General features: G+C 39.6%; 1 protein-coding gene across 1 annotated transcript; it reads left to right on the top strand.

Annotated features, from left to right (window-relative positions):
* The first annotated feature begins 72 nt into the window (after nt 1–72).
* On the top strand, nt 73–22,141 carry myofl (myoferlin like). The gene is made up of 54 exons (XM_012919231.5): nt 73–265; nt 701–756; nt 871–962; nt 3,809–3,917; nt 4,039–4,135; nt 5,710–5,873; nt 6,191–6,319; nt 6,743–6,805; nt 6,945–6,995; nt 7,091–7,121; nt 7,219–7,334; nt 7,435–7,561; nt 7,651–7,754; nt 7,838–7,906; nt 7,994–8,037; nt 8,116–8,198; nt 8,299–8,334; nt 8,481–8,596; nt 8,689–8,802; nt 9,025–9,202; nt 9,443–9,567; nt 9,653–9,762; nt 9,916–10,108; nt 10,233–10,388; nt 10,480–10,611; nt 10,737–10,900; nt 12,545–12,659; nt 13,142–13,244; nt 14,091–14,230; nt 14,320–14,484; nt 14,667–14,754; nt 14,943–15,020; nt 15,143–15,324; nt 15,461–15,619; nt 15,708–15,809; nt 15,903–16,064; nt 16,163–16,328; nt 16,480–16,550; nt 16,642–16,656; nt 16,752–16,850; nt 17,105–17,233; nt 18,732–18,887; nt 19,011–19,102; nt 19,202–19,372; nt 19,508–19,656; nt 19,803–19,945; nt 20,032–20,120; nt 20,201–20,296; nt 20,399–20,540; nt 20,645–20,744; nt 20,855–21,030; nt 21,129–21,238; nt 21,331–21,478; nt 21,621–22,141. Exons 1-54 carry the CDS (start codon nt 178–180, stop codon nt 21,657–21,659), a joined length of 6,132 nt encoding a protein of 2,043 aa, XP_012774685.1. The 5' UTR covers nt 73–177; the 3' UTR covers nt 21,660–22,141.
* Nucleotides 22,142–22,736: the final 595 nt, after the last annotated feature.

The following is a 22,736-nucleotide window of genomic DNA, read 5'->3' as shown; positions in this document are numbered from 1 at the left end:
GTACAGTAAAGCCGCTTCAGGCTGCTGGTGGCTGCTGTGACTCATAAGGTGATTGGTACCGCCCCTCTCCTCCTCTGCTTTAAACTTTGTCTCAGTTCCTCCTATGATGGCACCTTCTCTCTCAGAGGAATATAAAGCTTTTCTTTGAGTGTTTTTTTTTTTTGGACTTCTATCAACATGCTGCGGGTCATAGTTGAATCCGCCAGCGGGATACCCAAAAAGAAACTTGGCAACCCAGATCCAATAGCTTCGGTGATCTTTAGAGGTGAGAAAATTCTTCAGGATAACTATTACCTTAACTCTTCCTGCTGTATGCTGTGCCACTTCTTTTCTAGGAGAAACTGAGCATCCATACAGTGTTTCACTTTCTGTCAGGTTAACATCTTTTGGTTGTAATCACTTAAACGTTTATTGCAGCTGAATATTTTGGCTGTGACTCAAAAAAACAAAGATGCATCCTTATAAGGTCAGAATAACCCACGGCTCCCAAAGGAGAAGGCTTGCATTGTTATTGTAATAAAAACTCCCTCAGGATTGTAAAATTGTTTGTGCAGCAATTATTTTTAGTTGAAAAATAAGTCTGGCGTTGGTTTGAGACTTTTATGTGTCGCTCTTGTTCACTGTTAAACTTCAAAATGCTTGGGAGGAAGATATTTTAAAAAAGGAATATAAATCATTGCTTTGTCATTTTTTCTTACAGGTGAAAAGAAGAAAACCAAAGCAGTTGATAATGAGCTCAATCCAGTTTGGAATGAAGTAAGTGTAAACTGAAAGTTAACTTTAATGTTTGGGTGTGATGTTGATGTGTATGTTGTCAACATGACTCCCTGCTGGTGGTTGATTCCAAATGCCCCTTATTTGTAATTACAGGTGTTTGAATTTAATTTGAAAGGCAGCCCTCTGGATGCATCTTCATTCATCAACGTGGTTGTAAAAGACTACGAAACAATCGGAAAAGACAAGTATGTGCACGGAGGGCAATGGGTGGAAAAATGATCACATTTGCATGTTGATTTAGTCATGAATGTGTGTCTGTTTTAAAGTGATGGCAGCCTTAGTTGTCTTAAACCAGACTGGTGTGTGGCACTGAATCAGTACTTAACCCATCATAACAAAGTCTCTGAGTCAGCAAGTTCATTTGAGTGCAGCTAGTCATTACAGATATACATGTGTTTTATGGCTCTGGTAATAACTTAAAGGGAAAACCTCATCCCAACTCAGTGGTTTTTCCTTTTGACATGTAATTATAATCAGTGTAGCAGAGTTTCATGGTAGCTGTGCACCGATGACCAACATTATAACTCCCAGCGTGTGGCTGAAAACAGTTATTATGATCTTTTCCCGAGGAGCAAAGCAGCATGTTGAAACTTCACTGGTATGTTTAACTCCAGGACTGACTCGTCCATGTTAAGACTTGCTATGGTGAACAATGGTGATCCAGCATTTAAAAAAATATTACCTTAAAAGGGAAAAAAATTGTTCCTTTTCACTATTCTTTCTTGAAACTCAAACTGTTGCTTATTAGTCACTTTAATAATCCTCATTAATGTGTTTGACCGATATGCACAAAACACAGAGAGTCTGGGTTCTTTTGTTTTTAAAAAGTGGAGACAAGAAAGGAGACCAAGTAATAACATTTCCATTGAGTCACTGCAGTGACTGATTGTACACAGTATAAATTCCCCTGAGGCAGGCAAAAGGGGTGTGGGGGTGGGTGGGGGTAGTGGGTGAAGACTGTCTGCCTTAGCTACACAAGCACTTTATGCTTTTCCAAAGCTGCATGAGAGGGGAAGCTTGTGCTGGCTTGTCATCGGCACGTTTGTCATTATTAACAGACAGTAAAGCCAAAAATCAGGAAACTTGTTTTTTTGTTTTTTTTTTAACCAACCGTTACCCCCATCTAAAATCCATAATAGGAAAGAGAAGGAGTGTGATTCAGGGAACCGAAGAGGGATGTCTAATCTGTACTGCAGTTAAAAGAAGGCAAATCCAGCTGCTCAACTTGCAGTTTTGAGACCTAGTTTCCTTTGGGACATTTTATTTTGGTATTTCCTCAGCTGTCTTTAAAAGCCATACATTAGTAGTGGAAAATACCTGTGTATACCAAAAAATGGTTAGACATTTTAAAGTAAAAATCCTCTCTTTAGTAGAGCAGCTACAAATATTTGACACTAGAATTTAAAGTTTTCTTTCGCAGTAGAAGTTATGTATACTCATTATCCTTATACTGTGTTTTCCTTGCACAGTGTGCCAGGGGCAGTAATTTACCATCCCAGATTCTTTCCACAGATGACACTTTCTGCCAAGAACAAGTTTTCTAAGCTCTGTGGAGTCTCAACTAATCCCACATCTGTTGAGAACCACAGAGAAAATTGTGAAAGCAACTCATGAAAGCGACCATTCTCATGTTCTTTACTTACTATAAGACTGTTCTCCCACCTCTTTGGCTCTGCATTTGTTCATTGTTAAACTGGGCATAGAGCACATGCCTGTGGTACATGTTAATGGTTTCCATCTTTATGGGTTTTCCTCATAAACTAGTTCCACTGCTGTATGCAAATCTCCCTTTTAACAAAATGAGTAAAGTGACATCAGAGGAAAACTTACTCTGGAATTAATCTTTGAGTTCAACTTGAGTTACAGTCATTTGGTAAATGAACCTAAATAGTGGTTTCTACTCTAACTTAGCATTCAGCTCTTTGTACTATAAAGCCACATTCGCCCTGTTATAGTCCTTAAATTTATGGCTCAAAGGAACCCAGCATATCAGATGCAACAACACTGCTGCCATTCAACAAGCTACTAATAACGGAAATATAGTTACTCCCAAAGGACAAACAGAAACAAAAAGACACAGAATTCCCAACTAGAAACAAACAAAAGAGGAAGAAGACCATGAGCCAACCACATCAGCCACACAGCGGGGCATTGGATTCAGGCTTCTCCCCTAAACTAGGTCTGGAAAACTAGACTAACATAAACCAAAGCTAAAAACACTGAGAACTCCCAACTTTAACTATACTTAATAATCAAAGCTAAGAAAACAATAGAAAGATAAAGCTAGTGAAAAGGTCAAAGACACCAGTTGCCAACCATCATGCTGTACTTATGGTACTGTATTTTGTTACCCTGTATTTATACACGTGTAATGATAACAAAGTTCAATCCTAATCCCACCTTCTCTGGGTTTATATTTGTGCAGGAAGCCGTCAACAACCAATCAGCATTAGGAATAGATCAGATAAGTGAGAGAACAGGTTAATGGGGTTGACAAGATAAACACAACACCCTGATGTCACAAGCGCAGATATGCTCACTCTCCAATGGACCAGCTGAGGGCATCTCAGTCTTGCCCAAGATTGCTTTGACATGCAAACTACAGGGATTGAACTACAAACCTTTCCACTGGTAGACAAACCGCTCAACCTTCTGAGCCACAGCTGCGCCCATGCGCCCATGCTATGATTTATAAAAATGCCCGGTGTGTTGCAAGCTATTGTCATTATTACATATATTACATAATTTCCTTTTAATAAAGTAACAATGTCGGTGTTGTTGCTTGATTTGTTATATTTATATGAAGAAGTGAAACTGAGAAGTGGAAACTTTTAGGTATCCACAGCAACGAGCAATTACAGTCACAAACAGTGAGTCCAGTTCCTGCCTGTGGTAATTCTTCAGCACAAATTGTGGAAGCAAAGCATCCCTAGCATCCTTAGTTTTATCGATTGGAAAGAGGTTGATGGTTTCCTTGATTGCCGTATGACTTGAGTGAATGTGAATGGAAATGAATGTGATTGCTTTTCAGATTTATTGGTTCTGCAAGAATCTCACTGAAAGACTTGGCCAGTGGTCATGCGAAATCCCTCCCATCCAAGAACATACCACTTGTCAATGAGAAGCAGCAGTCTTTTGGGGTGAATACCTTTAATTAATAGCGTGATCCTACTTATTGTGCAGTTGTTTTTGTGAAATGCAATACAGCTGGACAGATTTACATCGTGATGGGTGGTAATTAAGAATGTATTCTTTTTTTAGGCAGTCATTAATTTGCTCATTGGGTATGAGTCACCTATCAATGCCACTTCAAACCTAAATGATCAAACTGATGGAGACATATCTCATTTGGATGCTGGTAAGAAGACTAAAATCTATCTATCTATCTATCTATCTATCTATCTATCTATCTATCTATCTATCTATCTATCTATCTATCTATCTATCTATCTATCTATCTATCTATCTATCTATCTATCTATCTATCTATCTATCTATCTATCTATCTATCTATCTATCTATCTATCTATCTATCTATCTATCTATCTATCTATCTATCTATCTATCTATGCAAAGTTACATTCCATGAATAGTTGCATTCATTGTACACCAAGATGTTATACTGAGGATGGGAAAGCTGGATCCTTGAGTCTTCTCCAGACAATCCCAGAGATTCTAAATGGGGCTAAGGTCTGGACTCTGTGGTAGCTAAAACCAAGTGTGAAAATAATGTCTCGTGCTTCCTAGGTATGGTGCGTGAATGGCTTCACCTTCACTACCCATCACTTTGGAAAATGCTAAATCTGGATTCATCATACCACATGACTGTTTATCATTGCAACAAAGTTCATGTTCACTAGGAAACTGAAGAACATCCCACTCCGACTAGCCTTGATGATGCATGTCTGTGTAGGTTCTCAGTCATCAAGGTTATGGTAGTCAAAGGAGCTTGAAAAGTTTTAGGCCATGGTTGACCAGGTCAACTAACACACAGAGAGGGTGGCTTATGACACCGAAGATTACCCACCAACAATGTAGTCTTGAGATCCCTTTCCTGGTGCCTCAACTCCCACTGACATCTTGCATTCGATGACATCAGTAGGTCACATAATACGGTGAGGCAAGGGTACGCAATGGCGTCACCCAAAACCGCTGGTGATAATGACGCAACATTTTTCTTCATACCTTGGCTCATGAGATGATTAATAGTGGGTCAGCAACCCTCTTAAGGGACAACTCCCACTAGGGTTTAAATAACCTGAACTCTCCACCGTGTGGTTTTAGAACTGAAGAAACTTCTCAGATAAGAGGTGAAACGTCTTTAAAAACTTTTTAAAAATCCAGTCGCCTTCTTTTCAGGCTCCTTAGACCTCACTGATGCATGGTTTTCTTAAAGCTGCACAGAAGTTTAGTCCCAATCCCTTGTGTTCTCGTTGCATTGAATGCGTGAAAATGCTCCAGAAATCACTGTTAAAAACAACCGTGCGTTCTACTGATGATTTTTCACACTCTGATATCACTAAACATTTAAGTGATCTATGGTCACAATCATTCAAGATTTATTTCTGACCACATTTCTTCCTCAAAAATGATAATTCACCATGATCCTTGTAGGTTTTAATGACATGTTGGACAGTGTGTAACACAGTTTTAGTTGTTTCAGCAATCTCCTTAGTTCTTTTATCTACTTGATGCCATTAGGTCAAATGACCTATCTGAAAATGAGCAACATCTTTTCCACAGTTATGGGATATGTCTTAAAACATGGTTGTTTAAGAAAAAAAGGAGCTGTTCACTGCATCGGGTTAAATAACCAGTTGCACGCCGAGACATATTAGTCACCACAGGACTGAAGCTTAGCATGAGTAGAATAATAATGAATATGAATGACTATGAATTTCATGTTTTTCTTTCTGATTTTGCACCAAAAAGGGAGTGATGAGGGTGATGAGGGAGAAGCAGACACAGATGGGGGAGGTCAGGGTGGAGGCTCAGGAGCTCCCACTTTACCAGGCCACCCTGGGAAATCCAGACAATCTATCCGTCTGAGGCGTAAGAGGCACAGAGCCCTGGCCAATAAGCCTCAGGACTTCCAGGTATTGTTTGACTTGCAATTATTTTTAATCTACGCCTAGATAATGACAAATATCACTCTAAGAAGGAAATGTTATTGTTAATCACATAAATGACAGAAAGTTTCACCAGTACTGCTTAACACGTAAGCCAGTGCCAGGGAATAGACAAACAGGAAACAGACATGCCAACAACTTTTCTGGTTCTGCTTCAGTTTCTCTGGGACAATATTGTTGATCCACAGTTTTCCAATATTTAATTGAGCTGGATTGTACTTTAAAAGTTGGCAGAAAAAGTAAAGTAGCCCAAATAAATAAAAAAATGTTACCTTTTCAAACAGATCCGTGTTCGGGTTGTCGAGGGTAGACAGCTGCCTGGCAACAACATCAAGCCTGTGGTTAAAGTGAGTGTATGTGGACAGACCCACAGGACGAGAATTAGGAGAGGGAACAGCCCGTTCTTTGATGAGGTAATGAATCTATGGCCACGCAAAGATACTCAACTCGTCCAGAAATGACTCTTGAGAAGTTTGTTACTGATTGCATACTTTTGCTTTTGACCTTGCTTGTCTATTTTTAACCTCCCTTTGTCTACTTTCCTTGCCACTTCTGTGAGCTTTAATAACCTCCTGTGATATTTCTCTCTTTATCAGCAGCTTTAGAGTCGCCTTCTGTAGATACTGAAGGAGTCCTTTCAGCTTTCTCTTGCAGTATAACTAATCCCTCTCATTTGCATTTGCATTTACCTCATCTCAGCTTTTGCCAGAATGTACAGTTAGAATCTCAGCTAAAAGCAAATGTAAGTTGTGTGATTTGCCACAAAAAGTTATATTAGCGTGCTTCTGGCATAGAAATATACTGTGCACACACAGTTGTCTCTCTCTCTTCTCCAGATGTTTTTCTACAATCTTAACATGCTACCGTCAGAACTGTTTGATGAGAGCATCAACATTCGGGTATGCAGATAAGTTATATTAAAATGTAATACTGTTTTTTGTTTGTTGTTTTGTTTTTACAGAAAATTAGTATATTGTACCATCTGTTATGCGATTTTACAATCAAATCATTTCTCCATCTCATATCTTTTCTCCATAGGTCTATGACTCCTTCTCCCTCAGATCTGACAGTCTAATTGGAGAGTTCAAGGTGTGTCAAAAATGCTTTTAAATACTAAACTTTGCATTCGTCGTTTCACAGTTCAAGGATGAATTAGTAGTCTGACATTTTTCTTTCCTATCCAGCTTGATGTTGGCTACATCTACGACGAACCTAGTGAGTATTTTGGTATTGTATGCACGTCTTGGGAAAGTTCCCTTTCTATACACTGCAGGTAGATGTTTGAACATGTTGAATATGACACCATATCCAGGTCACGCCATAATGAGGAAATGGCTCCTCCTCAGTGATCTTGATGATTCGAGCTTGGGGCCTAGAGGCTACCTGAAAGTCAGCATAATTGTTGTGGCTACTGGAGATGAACCATCGGTAAGAGTAGCTTCTTCCTCAAAATCAAAACACCTTTCTCTTAATGCAGTGTTAATAACATAAAGATCTCTTCTGCTCTGCTCTTGCTTCTTGCGTACAGACTGAGAAGAGAGAGTCAAATGAGGAGCAAGATGACATAGAGAACAATCTTTTGGTGCCAGCTGGAGTCACGATGCGATCAGCCACGCTGAACCTTAAAGTCTATCGTGCTGAGGATATGCCACAGAGTAAGTGGTGTACCGGGTATTAAATTTCTGCAGCTCTCATGGGCTGATGCATTGAAATCCGTTTAAGAAGCTTCTGTTTTATGTTGCAGTGGATGATGCCTTTGTTCAGACAGTAAAACAGGTATTTGGAGGGGATGGAGACAGGAAAAACTTGGTGGATCCATATTTGGAAGTCAGCTTTGCTGGGAAGAAGGTATTTCATGTTAGATTAAAGTTTTTAAAAATTTCCCTCAATGTAATTATAGTTCATTTAACATTATTATTTTGTCTTTTTAGGCTTCTACCAAAATAATTGAGAAAAATGCGAATCCAGAGTTTAACCAATTCATCAGTCTTCAAGTAAAGGTAATAAAGATGCATATTAAAAAGAAGCTTTGATTCAAAATTGAATGAGACTTTAATCTCCATCATAAATAACCTCTGCCTCTGTAGTTTCCCTCCATGTGCGAATGCATCAAGTTGACTATGTATGACTGGTAAGCACTGACATTCATTCACAGACATGGGTAACAATAACACGACCACTATCTGACATGTATATATATTCTTTGCAGGGATCGTCTAACCAAGGATGATGCCATAGGAACAGCATTTTTGAATCTAAGCAAGATATCTTCCTCTGGCGGAGAGATTGAAGGTAATCATACAGTATTGTTTATATTTTGTCACTCACTGGTTTATGTCCATGTTGTGATATGAAATGTAATACCGCTTTTTTTTTTATTCATTCAAAACAGAAACACAGGCTGAAAATTCCAACACAGTCACCGAATGTATGTACTAAATGATTTATCTTCTTTTATGTAAAAAAAGACTCTAAGTTTCTAAGAGCTTAACTCACTCCTTCTCTTTATGTATCTAACCTTACCTGTAAATCCTGGTGGATTTTTGTTTTTTCTGTGTGTTACCGTGAGCACAGCTGCATCAGAAGTTGGTTTTCTCCCAGCCTTTGGGCCTTGCTACGTCAACCTGTATGGCAGCCCGAGAGAGTACTCAGGTCTGCCTGACCCATACGATGAACTCAACCATGGAAAGGTAGCACCAACCAGAACTTCTGCATGATATTTCACTCTCATTGGTATTCATTTTATTTCATATTCATGTTTTTGCATTTTCAACTCTTTCAGGGAGAAGGGGTCGCATACAGGGGGAGGGTCCTTGTTCAACTGTCCACTCAGCTGGATGGAAAGACTGATAAAAATGTGGATGACATCTCAAGTGATGACATCTTGGTCGCACAGGTACTCACGCCGCTCACCGTAACCCTGTCATGCTGTATTTACTCCAGTAAACTGCAAGGTGCCTTTAAACTGATGGTGTGAACATCCCTAAGCAGAAACAAAAACCAGCAGTTTGTTTTCATTTACGTAATCTAAATGTGGTCCTGAACAGGGATAGAATACCTCTAACCAACAGTGTGGAATTAAATTATAACACTCCCACATCTTTTTAATTGGTTGCAGAAATACCAGCGGAGGAGGAAGTATTCCCTGTGCGCAGTTTTCCACAGTGCATGCATGCTCCAAGAGCCTGGTGAACCAATCCAGTTTGAGGTCAGCATCGGTAATTATGGGAACAAGCTGGATTCCACCTGCAAGCCGCTGGCGTCCACCACCCAGTACAGCTTTGCTGTTTTTGATGGTACTTAGTTGTTTTTTAAGCTTGTTTATGGACTATGACGTAGTTTTGATATTTTCGTGACATTAAGGGAATTTAGGTAGGCATGTGTTTTTTTTTTTAATTGTTATTTAAGTCAAATATATATGACTAAATTACTTAAACTGTCAACCTCACTGTAAGTGTTTGGAATACTGAGTCATAAACTCCTAATGTGTGTGTAAAATAAATAATAAAACAGCACATTTACTGTGTATGGTGCAGGTAATCACTACTATTACCTACCCTGGGCTGACACTAAGCCTGTTGTGATTCTCACTTCGTACTGGGAGGACATCAGCTACCGCCTGTACTCTGTTAATATTCTCCTCTTCATTGCTGAGAGGCTGGTGAGAATAGCACACAGACATAATATTTCATAATATTTCTGCTGCTCATTAATCTCTCCCCTTTACGCTTTGTGATTTGTTTTAGGAGTCTCACCTTATTTCTTTTAAAACAGCCATCTTAACCAAAATTCCTGAGACACACCTTGCTGAAATTTGGCTTAAACTCATCAACTGCCTGATTGAGGACCTTAGCAAGTAAGACGAGACCAGGCAGATCCTACACTAGTCCTTTCAGTTGCATGAAGTAGTGGTTTGATGTAGATTATTGTTAGACAGCTGTGTTTTTTTCTGTTAGGACAGATTTGTAGGTGGCTGTTAAAGCTAAATAATCTGATGTGCGTGTGACAGTTTGCAGCTTCCAGTTCTGGAGGAACAGCAAAACATTACAGAACTGGATCTCCAAATAAAAAGCCTGCGTGATGCCGCTGTGGAAAGTATCAGGCAGATGGCCACTCGGGTGAGAGAAGAAGCCACAGACGTCAAGGCGACTGTTGGTGAAATTGAAAACTGGTTGGACAGACTCAAGCAGCTGGCAGAGGAGGTGAGAAAATGTTTCCTCTGCTAAAGAATGTCCAGGGCGTCATTGTTATCAAAAGTACAATGTAGTGCAGCTCTAAAACAGGATCGAAACTTTGTGTAATTGAAATGTTTCATGTCTCCTTCAGCCTCAGAACAGCATGCCAGATGTGATCATATGGATGTTGAGAGGAGAGAAGCGTGTGGCTTATGCCCGAGTCCCAGCCAACCAGATCCTGTACTCTAACTTCAGTGACGAGGCCTGTGGCAAACATTGTGGAAAGACTCGGACCGTCTTCATGCAGGTAATGCAAAAGTCATAAATGTTTCTTTAACAACTTGCAATAATTCAGGTTTTACAGTATATTTTGTATGCCATTTAATTCTTGTATTCAGTATCCCATGGACAAAGAAAAAGGTCTGAAGATCCCAGTTCAGCTGAGGATCAACATGTGGCTCGGTCTCTCTGCACAAGAGAAAAAATTCAATACTTTCTCAGAGGGAAACTTCAGTGTGTACGCTGAAATGGTACAGTATCTATGCAAAACATTTGTTTCTGAAGAAATAAATACAAACATTTGTGACTGCTTACTTTAGAGGGCATTGTATAAACTATGGCTTGAATACACTGTTGCTTTTTTCCCCCTCTGTAGTATGAGAACCAGGCTCAGGTGTTTGGCAAATGGGGTACCACTGGCTTGGTTGGACGTCATAAGTTCTCCGATGTAACTGGAAAGGTGAAGCTCAAGCAGGAACGCTTTCTGCCGCCACGTGGATGGGAATGGGAGGGAGACTGGTTTGTTGATCCTGAGCGATGGTGAGTAATCATACAAGTACACGCACACTCGCAGCCCTTTCAATCAACTGCGTACATCCTGTTGCAGTGCACTTGGACATACTATCCTACTATCCTGTTTATACTTCAGTATCTTTTATGGAAAGGTTAAAACTCAGCAAGCTGTGTGTTCTTGTGTGTGTTCTGTAAGGGATGTAAGAATGTCATCGAGGCTAAGAACCACACATTATTATCCTGTCTATAACAAAAACAAAATGCATATAAGTAAAAAAAAAAGGAATTTCCAGCTACTCCCTTATTTTTTACACTAGTTGCCGTTTCTGAAGCAACCCCAAAAGGGATTAGTTTCACCTCCTAGGATCAAAACTAGGGAGCTTTCACTTGATAGTTGAATGGTTGAGCCAGTACACTATGGAGCTAAAACTGCATGTAATCAAAGTGAAAACATCACTTGTTTGTTTGATCTTAATTTCCTGTTTCAATCAGAAAGCAGATAAGTTTGGGGCCTGGACTGGACTCATTTTGGCAGTTGTGGCTAAAAGTGGGTCGCATGGTGCTCAAAATGTCACGCTCCACTTGATGTTATAAATCAACACTTGCAGTCACGCCCAGATGTGAACTTCAGATTTATGTTTTTCTGTCTACAGATATGTCTGTCTACTTTTAACTTGCTGTTCAGTTGTCTTAACCAAAACCCAAAACCACTTTCTAACAAAGTCTTCTAAGTACTCACGTGTCATACCGCTGGTAGTTTCGGTCCGCTTTTAGACCTCTGCATTCAAATGTCCCCAGCAGGTTCCTGAGGTCATGTGATCAGGGCCTGATGACTGTCTGTCATACAAGCTACAGAGCTTTTGTACCTGAGCTCTGTGGACTCAGTGGTCTCTTTAAAACGAAGAAAAAAAACATCATCTATTAAACTTTAATGTTCTTGCACTTTTTGTTTTGAAGCTCTTTGTGATATCGATCTTAAGAGGTGCTATATGAATAAAATTTTACTTACTTACTTAATTAACAGAGAAAGAATTTCCAAGAATTGCTCTCAGTCTTTGCACAGGAGAAAATAGTGATATGAGACAAATTATTAGAAACAATCTCTGCCCAGTGTTTTTTTTAATAGGTTAAATACCACATTTTCACTTACATATACAAACTCTCTCTTTCTCTCTGTTTCTTTATTAACTATTTTTTAATATATAATTCTTTGTTTTCCATCTGGCCTTCTCTCCTGCTTTTCCTCAGAATCCGATTACCAGGTTTTTTGCATGGCTAATGTTATTTTTGCACAGTTTCCTCTGAGAAGCTGTTTATTCCTGCTTTTGATTGTTGTTGTCGGTGGGTCAAATTGTCAGGTACAATCCCTTGTGTGCGCTCAAATGACTGAGGGTACCAGCCAACGCTAGGAACCAAATTATCATCACAATTACAGGAAATGAACAGGAATTTGGCATCAGCCAACATTTTGGTTTCTTCTCCTTCCCTCCCTTTGTGCCTTCTGACTCTAAAGTGCTTACAGCCTCATACTGAAGTTTGAGTAAATAGCCTTAGCTATCTGAAGCCTGCTTTCCTGATCTCTTCTGATCTGTTTATTGTGGACCTACATAACTTTTGCCTGAGTCAGACAGCCTCTTATTAACCTTAGTGCTATGGTGGTGTTTTCTAAAGTCTGTTGACAGAAGCAGATGCAGGCCACACAGAGTTCACAGATGAGGTTTTTGAGAATGAAACACGGTTTCCTGGTGGTGAGTGGAAACCTGCTGCAGAGCCCTACACAGACGTGGTATGCTATACTGGTCTTACCCACAGACATATAAAACACACGTTTAGCTTTTAAAGCCCTATCTGAAATATGTGGGTGAAGATAGCACGACAAAGCCTGTTTATGCATACTTGTTTCCAATGTTATCAGTTTCTACTTTACTACTGTGTACTTGTGACAGGTTGATTTCTTTGTGGTTGCATTGGCGTGATTTTTGCTGTCTTTCTGGCACCATTTGTAGTTTTTAGTAGGCCTGCTAGTAATGATAATGACACCACATTGAGTATTTGGGCTGCATAAGAGCCCAAAAACCTCAAAGCTGCTGCAGACGTCTATCACCCAAGTCTGAGTTTTTGAGTAGTTCCCATGAGTATCCGAACACATAGCTGTTAAAAACTTTACAGAATTAGAGACCGACTGGTATAGAATATGAAGCATTAATAAAATCAATTGGGCTTTTTAAGTTTCTGTATCATTTAATAAAAACTTTTTATTTTGTGTAGAATGGTGAAAAGGTTCAGAGCCCAGGGGACTTTGAGTGTCCACCTGGATGGACCTGGGAGGATGACTGGAGCTTCGATAGCAACAGAGCTGTCGATGAGAGAGGTAACATGAACATTAAAACTGAAACACAACCCATCAGTAAACAGAAAATAAATAAATAAGTATATAAATAAAATAAACCTATAGAAGAGACATCAAAAACAATAGGAGTGGACAGAAACGCACCGGCCAGCACAGACCACCGAAGACAAATGAAGTGTTGGAACTCTTTCCATGGTTAAGAAAAGCAATAATCTCTAAGTCCTAAGCGTTTCACCTTTTCTTTTAACCATGGTGGAGCCATGTTATGACATGGGTATGTATGGCCGCCTGGTGGAACTGGGTCCCTGGTGTTTATTGATGATGTACCAAGAGTTTCGCAAGGCAAAGAAATGTGATATTCTTCAATGACCAAGTCAATCACCTGATCTCATCCCAGCAGAGCACTCCTTTCAGGTATTAAACACAAAACTGAAGGCAGAGAGAGACCCACAAACAAGCAGCAGCTGCTGGTAGCTGCAGTAAAGGCCTGACAAAGCATCTCAAAGAGGAAACGTCATTTGGTGATGTTTATGGATTCTAGATTTCAGACAATCAATCAGAAGCAATCCTTATATTTAAAATGATGTTAGTTTGTGCAATCACTTTCAGCCTGTAAATACGGGGGACTGTTTGAAAATGTCTATAATTCCTAAAACGTTAATACTACTTTATTTAATCTCTTAAAGCCTGCACTTTAATTACATATTGACTGTTTTTCTAAACTCTTCTGTGGTATATATGGGCAAAATGTCATAATTTGTCTTTGTTTAACAAGTTATGGGCCTAACAATGTACATCCTCTCTTCCTACTACTGTCATCTTGCAAATAAGGAAGAGTCTAACTATATATGTATTTTTTGACACTAGGTTGGGAATATGGGGTCACCATTCCCCCTGATGATAAACCAAAGTCCTGGGCTCCAGCAGAGAAGATGTACCATGTCCACCGCAGGAAGAGACTCATGAGAAAAAGAAGGAAGATATCTGAGAAAACTGCTATTGCTGAGGTGAGGAAGACACAGATTAGGAAAAGACTAGATTCAGCACACAGGTATAATCTCATTGCGGGATTTTTTGGCTTTTGTTCCTTCTTTAGAGACGAGGATCGGGGGAAGGTTGGGAATACTCTTCCCTGATTGGCTGGAAGTTCCACAGGAAAGAGCGCTCCTCTGACACGTTCCGCCGCCGACGTTGGAGGAGAAAGATGGTCCCATCAGACTGCATTGGGGCCTCTGCCATCTTCAGACTGGAAGGAGCTTTAGTAGGTCTAGTTTAAGCACCCTGAGTAAAACTGCTTAATATAAATCTCTATTCTATACCCATTTCTGTCAGATGTAAAATCGATTTTATTTGGGTTGTTGTGCTGTGTTGCTTTAAATTTTCTTAAAGTTTGCTCCAATATTTAGAAAAGTCTCCTGTTAAGCTCCTTTGTTTTGTTAACAGGGGGTCGATGTTGATGAGAAGGCCGGTAAAACGGGTGCAGCCAAAGTTTTTGGTGCCAACACACCCACTGTTTCCTGCCACTTTAACCGTAAGTAGCTGAATCAGATAAAATAAATTCCTGTTTGTTGCTGATTAAAGGCAGAGGTTTTCTTTGAACTACATCCCGACTGACTGCTCTTAGTGTGACACTACACTGATATCCCAAATCCAAATACATATAACTGCCTGGATAAACTGGAGTTATCCAGTTTTACTAAAAATAATTCCCCCCCCCAGGATCTTACATCTACCACCTGAGAGTCTATGTCTATCAGGCAAGAAATCTCTGTGCCATGGACAAAGACAGCTTCTCGGGTAAGAGCAAAATCTTGTGATAGGCACACAAAGTGTAAATCCATTAAGAAGCAATAAATAAAATCAACTCCTGAGGTACAATTTTGGAAAGTATGGTAATAAGAGTATTCTGGATTCTCTAGATCCCTATGCTCATGTGTCATTTCTGCATGTGAGCAAGACCACAGAAGTCATAAAGACCACGCTGAATCCCACATGGGATCAGACTCTCATTTTTGATGACATTGAAATCTACGGAGACCCACAGACCATCGCCTGCAACCCTCCCGATGTAGTCTTGGAGCTGTATGACAAAGATCAAGTGGTAGGTTCAGTGTTTAATCTGCTTAACTTCTGATCAAACTACATAATCGTACACACACAACTGTGTCCTAGAAAAGCACATTTTGGGCTCTAATCGACATAATATGGGTTTATTAAGTCTGTACTATATTCATTAGGGTAAAGATGAGGCCATGGGCCGCTGCACATGCCCCCCTGTGGTTAAACTGAACCCCAGTGGGGCTGTCAGTCCTAAACTGCTGTGGTTCCCAGTCACCAAAAAAGGTCGCAGTGCTGGAGAGGCATTGCTAGCTGCTGAGCTCATATTGAAGGACAAGGTACAGAAAGCACCAAAATTAAGTGATTCAATTGTAATTTAACATTAGGAAGTTTTATAAATGAGGTCCCTCTGTTCTTGTCTTCCAGGTTAATGATGGAGATTTTCCATTGGTGCCTCCTCGGCGGGGGGAGAATCTCTACATGGTTCCTCAGGGAATCAGGCCAGTTGTGCAGCTCACTGCGATTGAGGTATATCTTTAAATTGTTCAAGCCCTCTTGTGTGATACTCTCCTTATCTGCCCTGCTAGGTTTTGCAATATGAATATTTGTTTTTGCTTGTAGGTCTTGACTTGGGGGTTGAGGAACATGAAGACATATCAGTTGGCCACAGTATCCTCCCCAAGTTTGATAGTTGAATGTGGTGGTGAGACCGTTCAAACTGCTGTGATTAAGAACTTCAAAAAGAACCCCAACTTTCCTGGATCAGTGCTGCTACTCAAAGTGGTAATAACCCCAAGTCTTCCTTGAAGGAATAACACACCTTCAGATATATAAACTTTAGATATTTCCTTATTTGGCCTGTCTTCTCACTGTTCACTTAGCTTCTTCCCAAAGATGAGATGTACGCCCCTCCCATCGTGCTCAAGGTGATCGACCACAGACCTTTTGGTAGGAAGCCTGTCGTGGGACAGTGCACAATTGACTGTCTGGAGGAGTTCCGCTGTGACCCGTATCGTCTTAACAATGAAACCTGCATGTCTGCTAGAGGTATCCACAGACACAGAAGTCTCACATGCATATTTAGCTTCATAAGATAAGTGTCTGTTATATATATATATATATATATATATATATATATATATATATATATATATATATATATATATATATATATACATATTTTGCATTACCTTTGCAGTGGCAATGATAGCTGCTGCCCAAGGAGATGTTGTCATAGACGTGGAGGGGAGACCCATCATAAAAACAGAGGTAAATAAAATGTCACATAAACAAAACAACAGAAAAATCTAAAAAATTATATTTTTTTAATGAAAAGTATTCTTTGCTCCCATCTTTATAGCTTCAAGAAGAAAAGGTCAGAATTCTCTTGTCACACGTTGTCGACCAATGGATATCATCATCTATTTTAAAAATGCCAAATGTATTGATATTTGTTTTTGCGTTGTGTAGGAGGAGGAGGCAGTAGACTGGTGGAGTAAGTTTTATGCCTCCACTGGGGAGCAGGAAAAGTGTGGACCTTACCTGAAAAAGGGATATGACAAATTGCAGGTGATGTGTTTTACACTCGGTGGAAAAAAGAAAAGATCTAATCTGATCTAATTTGTGATGGGTTTACAACCTGCATCTAAATTACTGTGACAGACAGGCTTGTGATCTGAAAGCACTTAAGATTTTGCAGTCATTTTCTGTTAAATAAAACCAGCATGAGTGTTCTGTGAAGCCCCACAGCTAAGTGATAGACCAGTTTTTAATCCACTCGCTGTAACAAACAGTGAATTGTAATGCTTTTTGTGTTTTTGTAGGTATACAATTGTGAATTAGAAGAGGTTAAAGAGTTCCACAGGCTGACTGATTTCTGCAGCACTTTCAAACTTCAGAGAGGAAAGAGTGAAGATGAAGAAGATGATCCCTCAGTGGTGGGAGAGTTCAAGGTAAAGAAGTGTGAAATTTTGTAAAATTAGTACACAGTAGGGGTGGGTTTTGATTATCGCTTTATCGATTAAAATCGATTCTGGCTTGGATAACGTGATATCGATTCATTAAAATCCTGAATTGATTTTTAAATAGAAATTTATTTTGCCCGAAACGCCAGAATTTCTACAACCACCAAACAGCTAAAACAGTAAATGAGAGCAGGTACACGGATTCTGCACAAAGATGTAAACACAAAACGCGGACCCAACGCATCCGAATCAGTGAAATGTCGCCTTTCTCACCCGACTGCACGTTCGTGGACACGCCGTTGGGGCTTAAAGCCGACAGCTCGCTGATTTTGAAGCGTCGGCGGGCGCTTTGTGTTTACGTCCTCTTTGTGCTAGATTCTGAAGCTGCAGGTTTTATCTCTCTCCAAACAATATTGACTGAACCAGCAGCCAAGGACGATCCAAACTACGCTTCACATTTCGCTTCACATAAACATCGTCAGGAATTTCCTCTGACTTTTGCTGTTTTGCTTCCACCACGATAAAATCACACTTCATGTACAGCTCTCTCTCTCTCTCTCTCTCTCTCTCTCTCTCTCTCTCATTTCTGCTGTTCAATACTGAACAAATTGAAACTTTTTAAAATTATTCAAAATTGCAAAATGCTTAGCTGTGTCTCTAATCAAACCTCTGTAACTTTGCTCTGCTTCACTTCGTTTTTGACTGCACAATATTTTTAAGGTCATCTGCTATAAAATCCCAGGCTAGGAAAATCTTCATGTTTTTCTGTGTTTTATCCTGAGTTACTTTGACACAAAGGCATCTGCTGTGATGCTTACACCTTTAAAAAGACTCACAAGTGTCAGCTTTCTTTTTATAGGTATAAAAATATAGATATGTACTGATAAGTGGTCAGAATTATAATATTTCTGACTGTCTGAGGCAAAATTTCCCCGATTCAAAACTAATCGAATCGTGGATCGAATCAGTATGGGACCTTGTGAATCAGAATCAAACTGATTCTAGAAATCAGTGACGATACCCAGCCCTAGTACACAGCCATTTTCAATACTCCTTTTGTAACATCTAGTGGACAATTTAGGAATTGCAGTTAAACTAAAACAATAATTTAAGGTGGAACCGATGGTGGCTCCACTAAGATTAACAGGTTTGCCTGAAACAATAAGTGATCCCTGGCCAAAGAAGCCTAAAGAGGCTATAACTATACTAGTGAGGAAATAAGTAAGTCCATAAGTCCCAGCCTGATTCTTCTTCAGTGGTGCCTCGGTAGCTAAGATAGAATTGGAAGGGTTTATCCTTTAAAGCTGTAGAAAAGTAAAAATTAAACAGAATTTTTTTTTTTTTAAATGCTTTTGACCTGCTAAAAATGTGTGAATTGAGCTTCCCTAAATCATTTCTTCAACAACCCTGATATCTTTGTGATGCCATTGGAGAAACCTGCAATTTTAATTTAACTAACAATGCTTTTCTGTTTGGTGGTGTACAGGGCTCATTCAAGATTTACCCACTGCCTGATGACCCAGGCGTGCCAGCGCCACCTCGCCAGTTCAGAGAGCTTCCTGAGAGTGGACCACAGGAGTGCCTGATCAGAATATATGTGGTGTCCTGTACTGACCTGCAGCCTAAGGATACAAACGGCATGGTGCGTCTCATACATGAAGCTGCAGCTGATAAGTCATGTTGCTTTAATCCTGTGCACAGCTTATCACAATTGTGAAAAAGATGAATACTTTCAACATTATTTATTTATCCATTCTCCGTTCAGTGCGACCCGTACATTAAGATTATGCTGGGGAGGAAAACAGTGGATGATAGAGATAACTACAAACCTAACACCCTCAATCCTGTGTTTGGAAGGTGAGATGCTGTTGAGATGTGTTGTTTTTAAAAAATTTTTTTTTTGATATTTAATTATTTTACAGTGAAAACTCAAGCATTTCAAATACTTTTCTCCAGGATGTTTGAGCTATCCTGCTTCCTGCCTCAAGACAAGGATCTGAAGATTTCTGTGTATGACTATGACCTCCTGAGCAGAGATGAAAAAGTGGGTGAGACAGTCATCGATTTGGAAAACAGGCTTCTCTCTCGTTTCAGGCCTAGCTGTGGCCTGCCACAGACTTACTGTGTGTAAGTATGTACTTTAAGTGCACTTCAGTTGTTTATTTTCTTAAGTCTACAATTTTGTAGCTCTGCTTTGTTTGTATCCAGTCATTTTGATCAAAAGAGATGTTACACATCAACATCGATTCGAATGTCTTGCAGATCTGGGATCAATCAGTGGAGAGATCAGCTGAAGCCTTCTCAGATACTCCAAAATCTGGCTAAAGTGCGGGGCGTCCCTAATCCACGCTTTGAGGGTGATGGAAGCTCATTGTCTTTCGCAGGAAGAGAATACCACCTGCAGGAATTTGGTATAGCCATTCTTGAAAGTCCTGTTATCATAGCACATATTGAGTGTGCTGTCTCTATTGTTGTTTTAATTGTGTCCTGTTTGTTTTTTGCCTTGCTACTTTGGAGGCTTTCTCAGTGATATTAACACTGACTGCATTCTTTGCAGAGGGCAACACTGTACAACAACACCAGCACTTGGGCCCGGCCAGAGAAAGGCTGGCGCTGCATGTCCTCAGAGACCAGGGATTGGTACAAGAGCATGTAGAGACCAGGACCCTATTCAGCTCCCACCAACCAAATCTATCACAGGTTAACACTCATGCACTCAATGCATTGTGATTTGAGCAACTTAGTTATGTGCTGTGCTTTGTTTAACCCTTTTCTCAAAAATCTAGGGACGAATTCAGATGTGGGTAGACATTTTCCCCAAGAGGCTCGGTTTGCCCGGGCCTCCGTGTGAAATCACTCCACGCAAAGCTAAGAAGTAAGAAACTCTTTACAAAATAATCATATATCTTAACGTAATGCACCAAGGGGTGAAATATAATTGCATACTTGAAACAGGTACTTCTTGCGAGCTGTCATTTGGAACACAAGTGATGTCACTCTGGATGAACGAAGCATCACTGGAGAAAACATGAGCGACATCTACGTTAAAGGGTATATTAAATGTCCCGTCTCTCACTTTAATCCTTTATTTGTACTCTGCACTTGTACTGTGATCAACAAGAAGGCGACATATTGCTTTTGTTTGTTCTTTAGATGGATGCCAGGAATGGAGGACAACAAGCAGAAGACTGATGTCCACTACAGATCTCTGGATGGAGATGGAAATTTCAACTGGAGGTTCATCTTTGGCTTTGACTACCTACCTGCAGAGCAGCTGTGTGTTGTCTCTAGAAAGGTGTGCAAAGTCATGGATGAGCAACAAAACCCCAATTTATTTCTTGCTAATAATGTAACCAGTTATAATTTGAATAAATGAAATAATTTTTTATCTTTATACAGGAGCATTTTTGGAATTTGGACAAAACTGAATTTAGGATTCCTCCTAAATTGATCATCCAGATATGGGATAATGACAAATTCTCCCTGGATGACTACTTAGGTGAAACAGTATTCCAAATTTTGAAGGAAATGCCTTAAAAAGAGCCAAATGCTATAACATATGCTCTGCAGCTTTGTCACAGAAAGACTTGTACATATTTTATGTTGCAGGGTCAATTGAGCTGGACTTACTGAATCTCATCCCTCCTGCAAAGACCCCAGAAAAGTGCAGCCTCAAGATGCTGCAAGGAATGATGGCATCACAGCCCACCTCACTCTTCTCCCAGAAGTCTGTGCGAGGCTGGTGGCCATGTGCAATTGAGCAGGGTGGAAAACCTGTACTTGGTGTATGTTCATGTCTCCAGCACACTTATTTGTCATATTTTTTAAATGTGTGTTTTTTTGTGGGATCCTGTTTAAGGCCTTGTTTTTAAAAAATTTGCAGGGAAAAGTTGAGATGACACTGGAAATAGTGGACGAGAAGGAGATGGAGGAAAGGCCAGCCGGGAAAGGCAGAGAAGAGCCCAACATAAATCCCAGACTGGAACCACCCAAGTAAAAATATGTCTCTCCAAAGAAAAATTAATAACTGTTTTACATTAATATACTTCATTTAAAAATAATTGTGTATCTCTATTCTCTAACAGCCGCCCTGACACTTCGTTCTTCTGGTTTACAAATCCTTGCAAGACCATGAAGTTCATAGTGTGGCGCAGATTCAAGTGGATTTTCATTTTAGGAGTTCTTCTCCTGCTTGTACTCTTGTTCCTTGGGATCCTTTTCTACTCCCTCCCCGTAAGTTCACTCATTTTGTTGATAATGAAGTCAAGTTTGTTATGTCCATCAGAACCCTTAAAGTATTTTGTCTAAAACACTTTGGATATTTGGATACTGAATTTAATTCAGCATTTAAAAAGACCATTTTTTCTCTCTGCAGAATTATATCTCCATGAAGATTGTCAAGCCTTTCTCTTAAGAAGCACTGTAGAGAAGCTCTGTACCTACCTGCAGCACAACCTACAGACCTGCTTGCTGTTACCATCCCATGGAAATAAGCAATAACTGTCTCTGCTGATGCCTTAGAAATCTGACACTAAGCATTTCCCTGTCACAGTGACTGCTATTAATTTTGTATTTTTTCACTCTCAGTATTATTTTGTACCTCATGTATATTAAATCAAATTTGTTTCACTGACTGTTAAATGAAAAAAAGCAACAGAAATGACATTTTAATAAATCATAGGGATCTATCTATCTATCTATCTATCTATCTATCTATCTATCTATCTATCTATCTATCTATCTATCTATCTATCTATAGATAGATCGATAGATAGATAGATACATAGCCAGATATCCATATCTTCATACATAGTTTGTATGAAAATCATGATAACATCAAGTATTCTGTGTAAACATGTTTGAACGCCAGTCAGTAAAATGTCATTATGAATTCAATTTTGGTTCATAATTTTCACACAACACCTGAGTGTTTAAATTTTAAGTGAGATGCCTAAATAAATATATAATTTTTTTCTATTAATAAAATAATATTTTGTTTGCAGCAGTAAAATTCATAAATACAGTATGTAGGTTTTCAAGGTTTTTTATATTTTTGATTTTATAATTTCCCATGAGCCCCCACAGGCTGGTTGTTGGAGCTATAAAAAACAAACAAACAAAAAGCTGGAATCACCCTGAGAGTACTTTGCTGTGGTCTGTTGGTTGAGCAAGAGAGCTGTTGGCACCAGCCGTCCGAATAATCTGATCAGAGAGGCTGGCTCTGAGTGTAATGGTCCAAGCAATGGGGAATTTTCCTTTTTTTCTGTCTCTCCTCTCAGGTTGAGTTGTAGACTGGATGTTCGTGATAGGCCTCCCTGCTGATAGAGTCTCAGTTTTCCTGGTCTTCAGCCGTTGCACAAATTTTTATTTCCTCATCACTGTGGCAGTTATAACCAGCTTGTGCACACAAAATTTGTGTGACAGAGAACCATTTGACAGCCTTAATAACATTTGCTCTGGTAAAATGATGAAAAAATGTACTTCATCAAAC

The sequence above is a fragment of the Maylandia zebra genome, linkage group LG13, assembly GCF_041146795.1.
Source record: "Maylandia zebra isolate NMK-2024a linkage group LG13, Mzebra_GT3a, whole genome shotgun sequence".
In the NCBI taxonomy this organism is placed as follows: Eukaryota; Metazoa; Chordata; class Actinopteri; order Cichliformes; family Cichlidae; genus Maylandia; species Maylandia zebra.
This window is presented reverse-complemented; position numbering and strand designations above follow the sequence as displayed.

Excerpts from the sequence above, each read along its gene's own strand:
- myofl (XM_012919231.5), top strand. The coding sequence starts at position 178 with ATGCTGCGGGTCATAGTTGAATCCGCCAGCGGGATACCCAAAAAGAAA. Across the intron at positions 9,763-9,915 it reads CTGATTGAGGACCTTAGCAA|TTTGCAGCTTCCAGTTCTGG; the intron begins GTAAGACGAGAC and ends TGCGTGTGACAG. Across the intron at positions 19,657-19,802 it reads ATACCACCTGCAGGAATTTG|AGGGCAACACTGTACAACAA; the intron begins GTATAGCCATTC and ends CATTCTTTGCAG.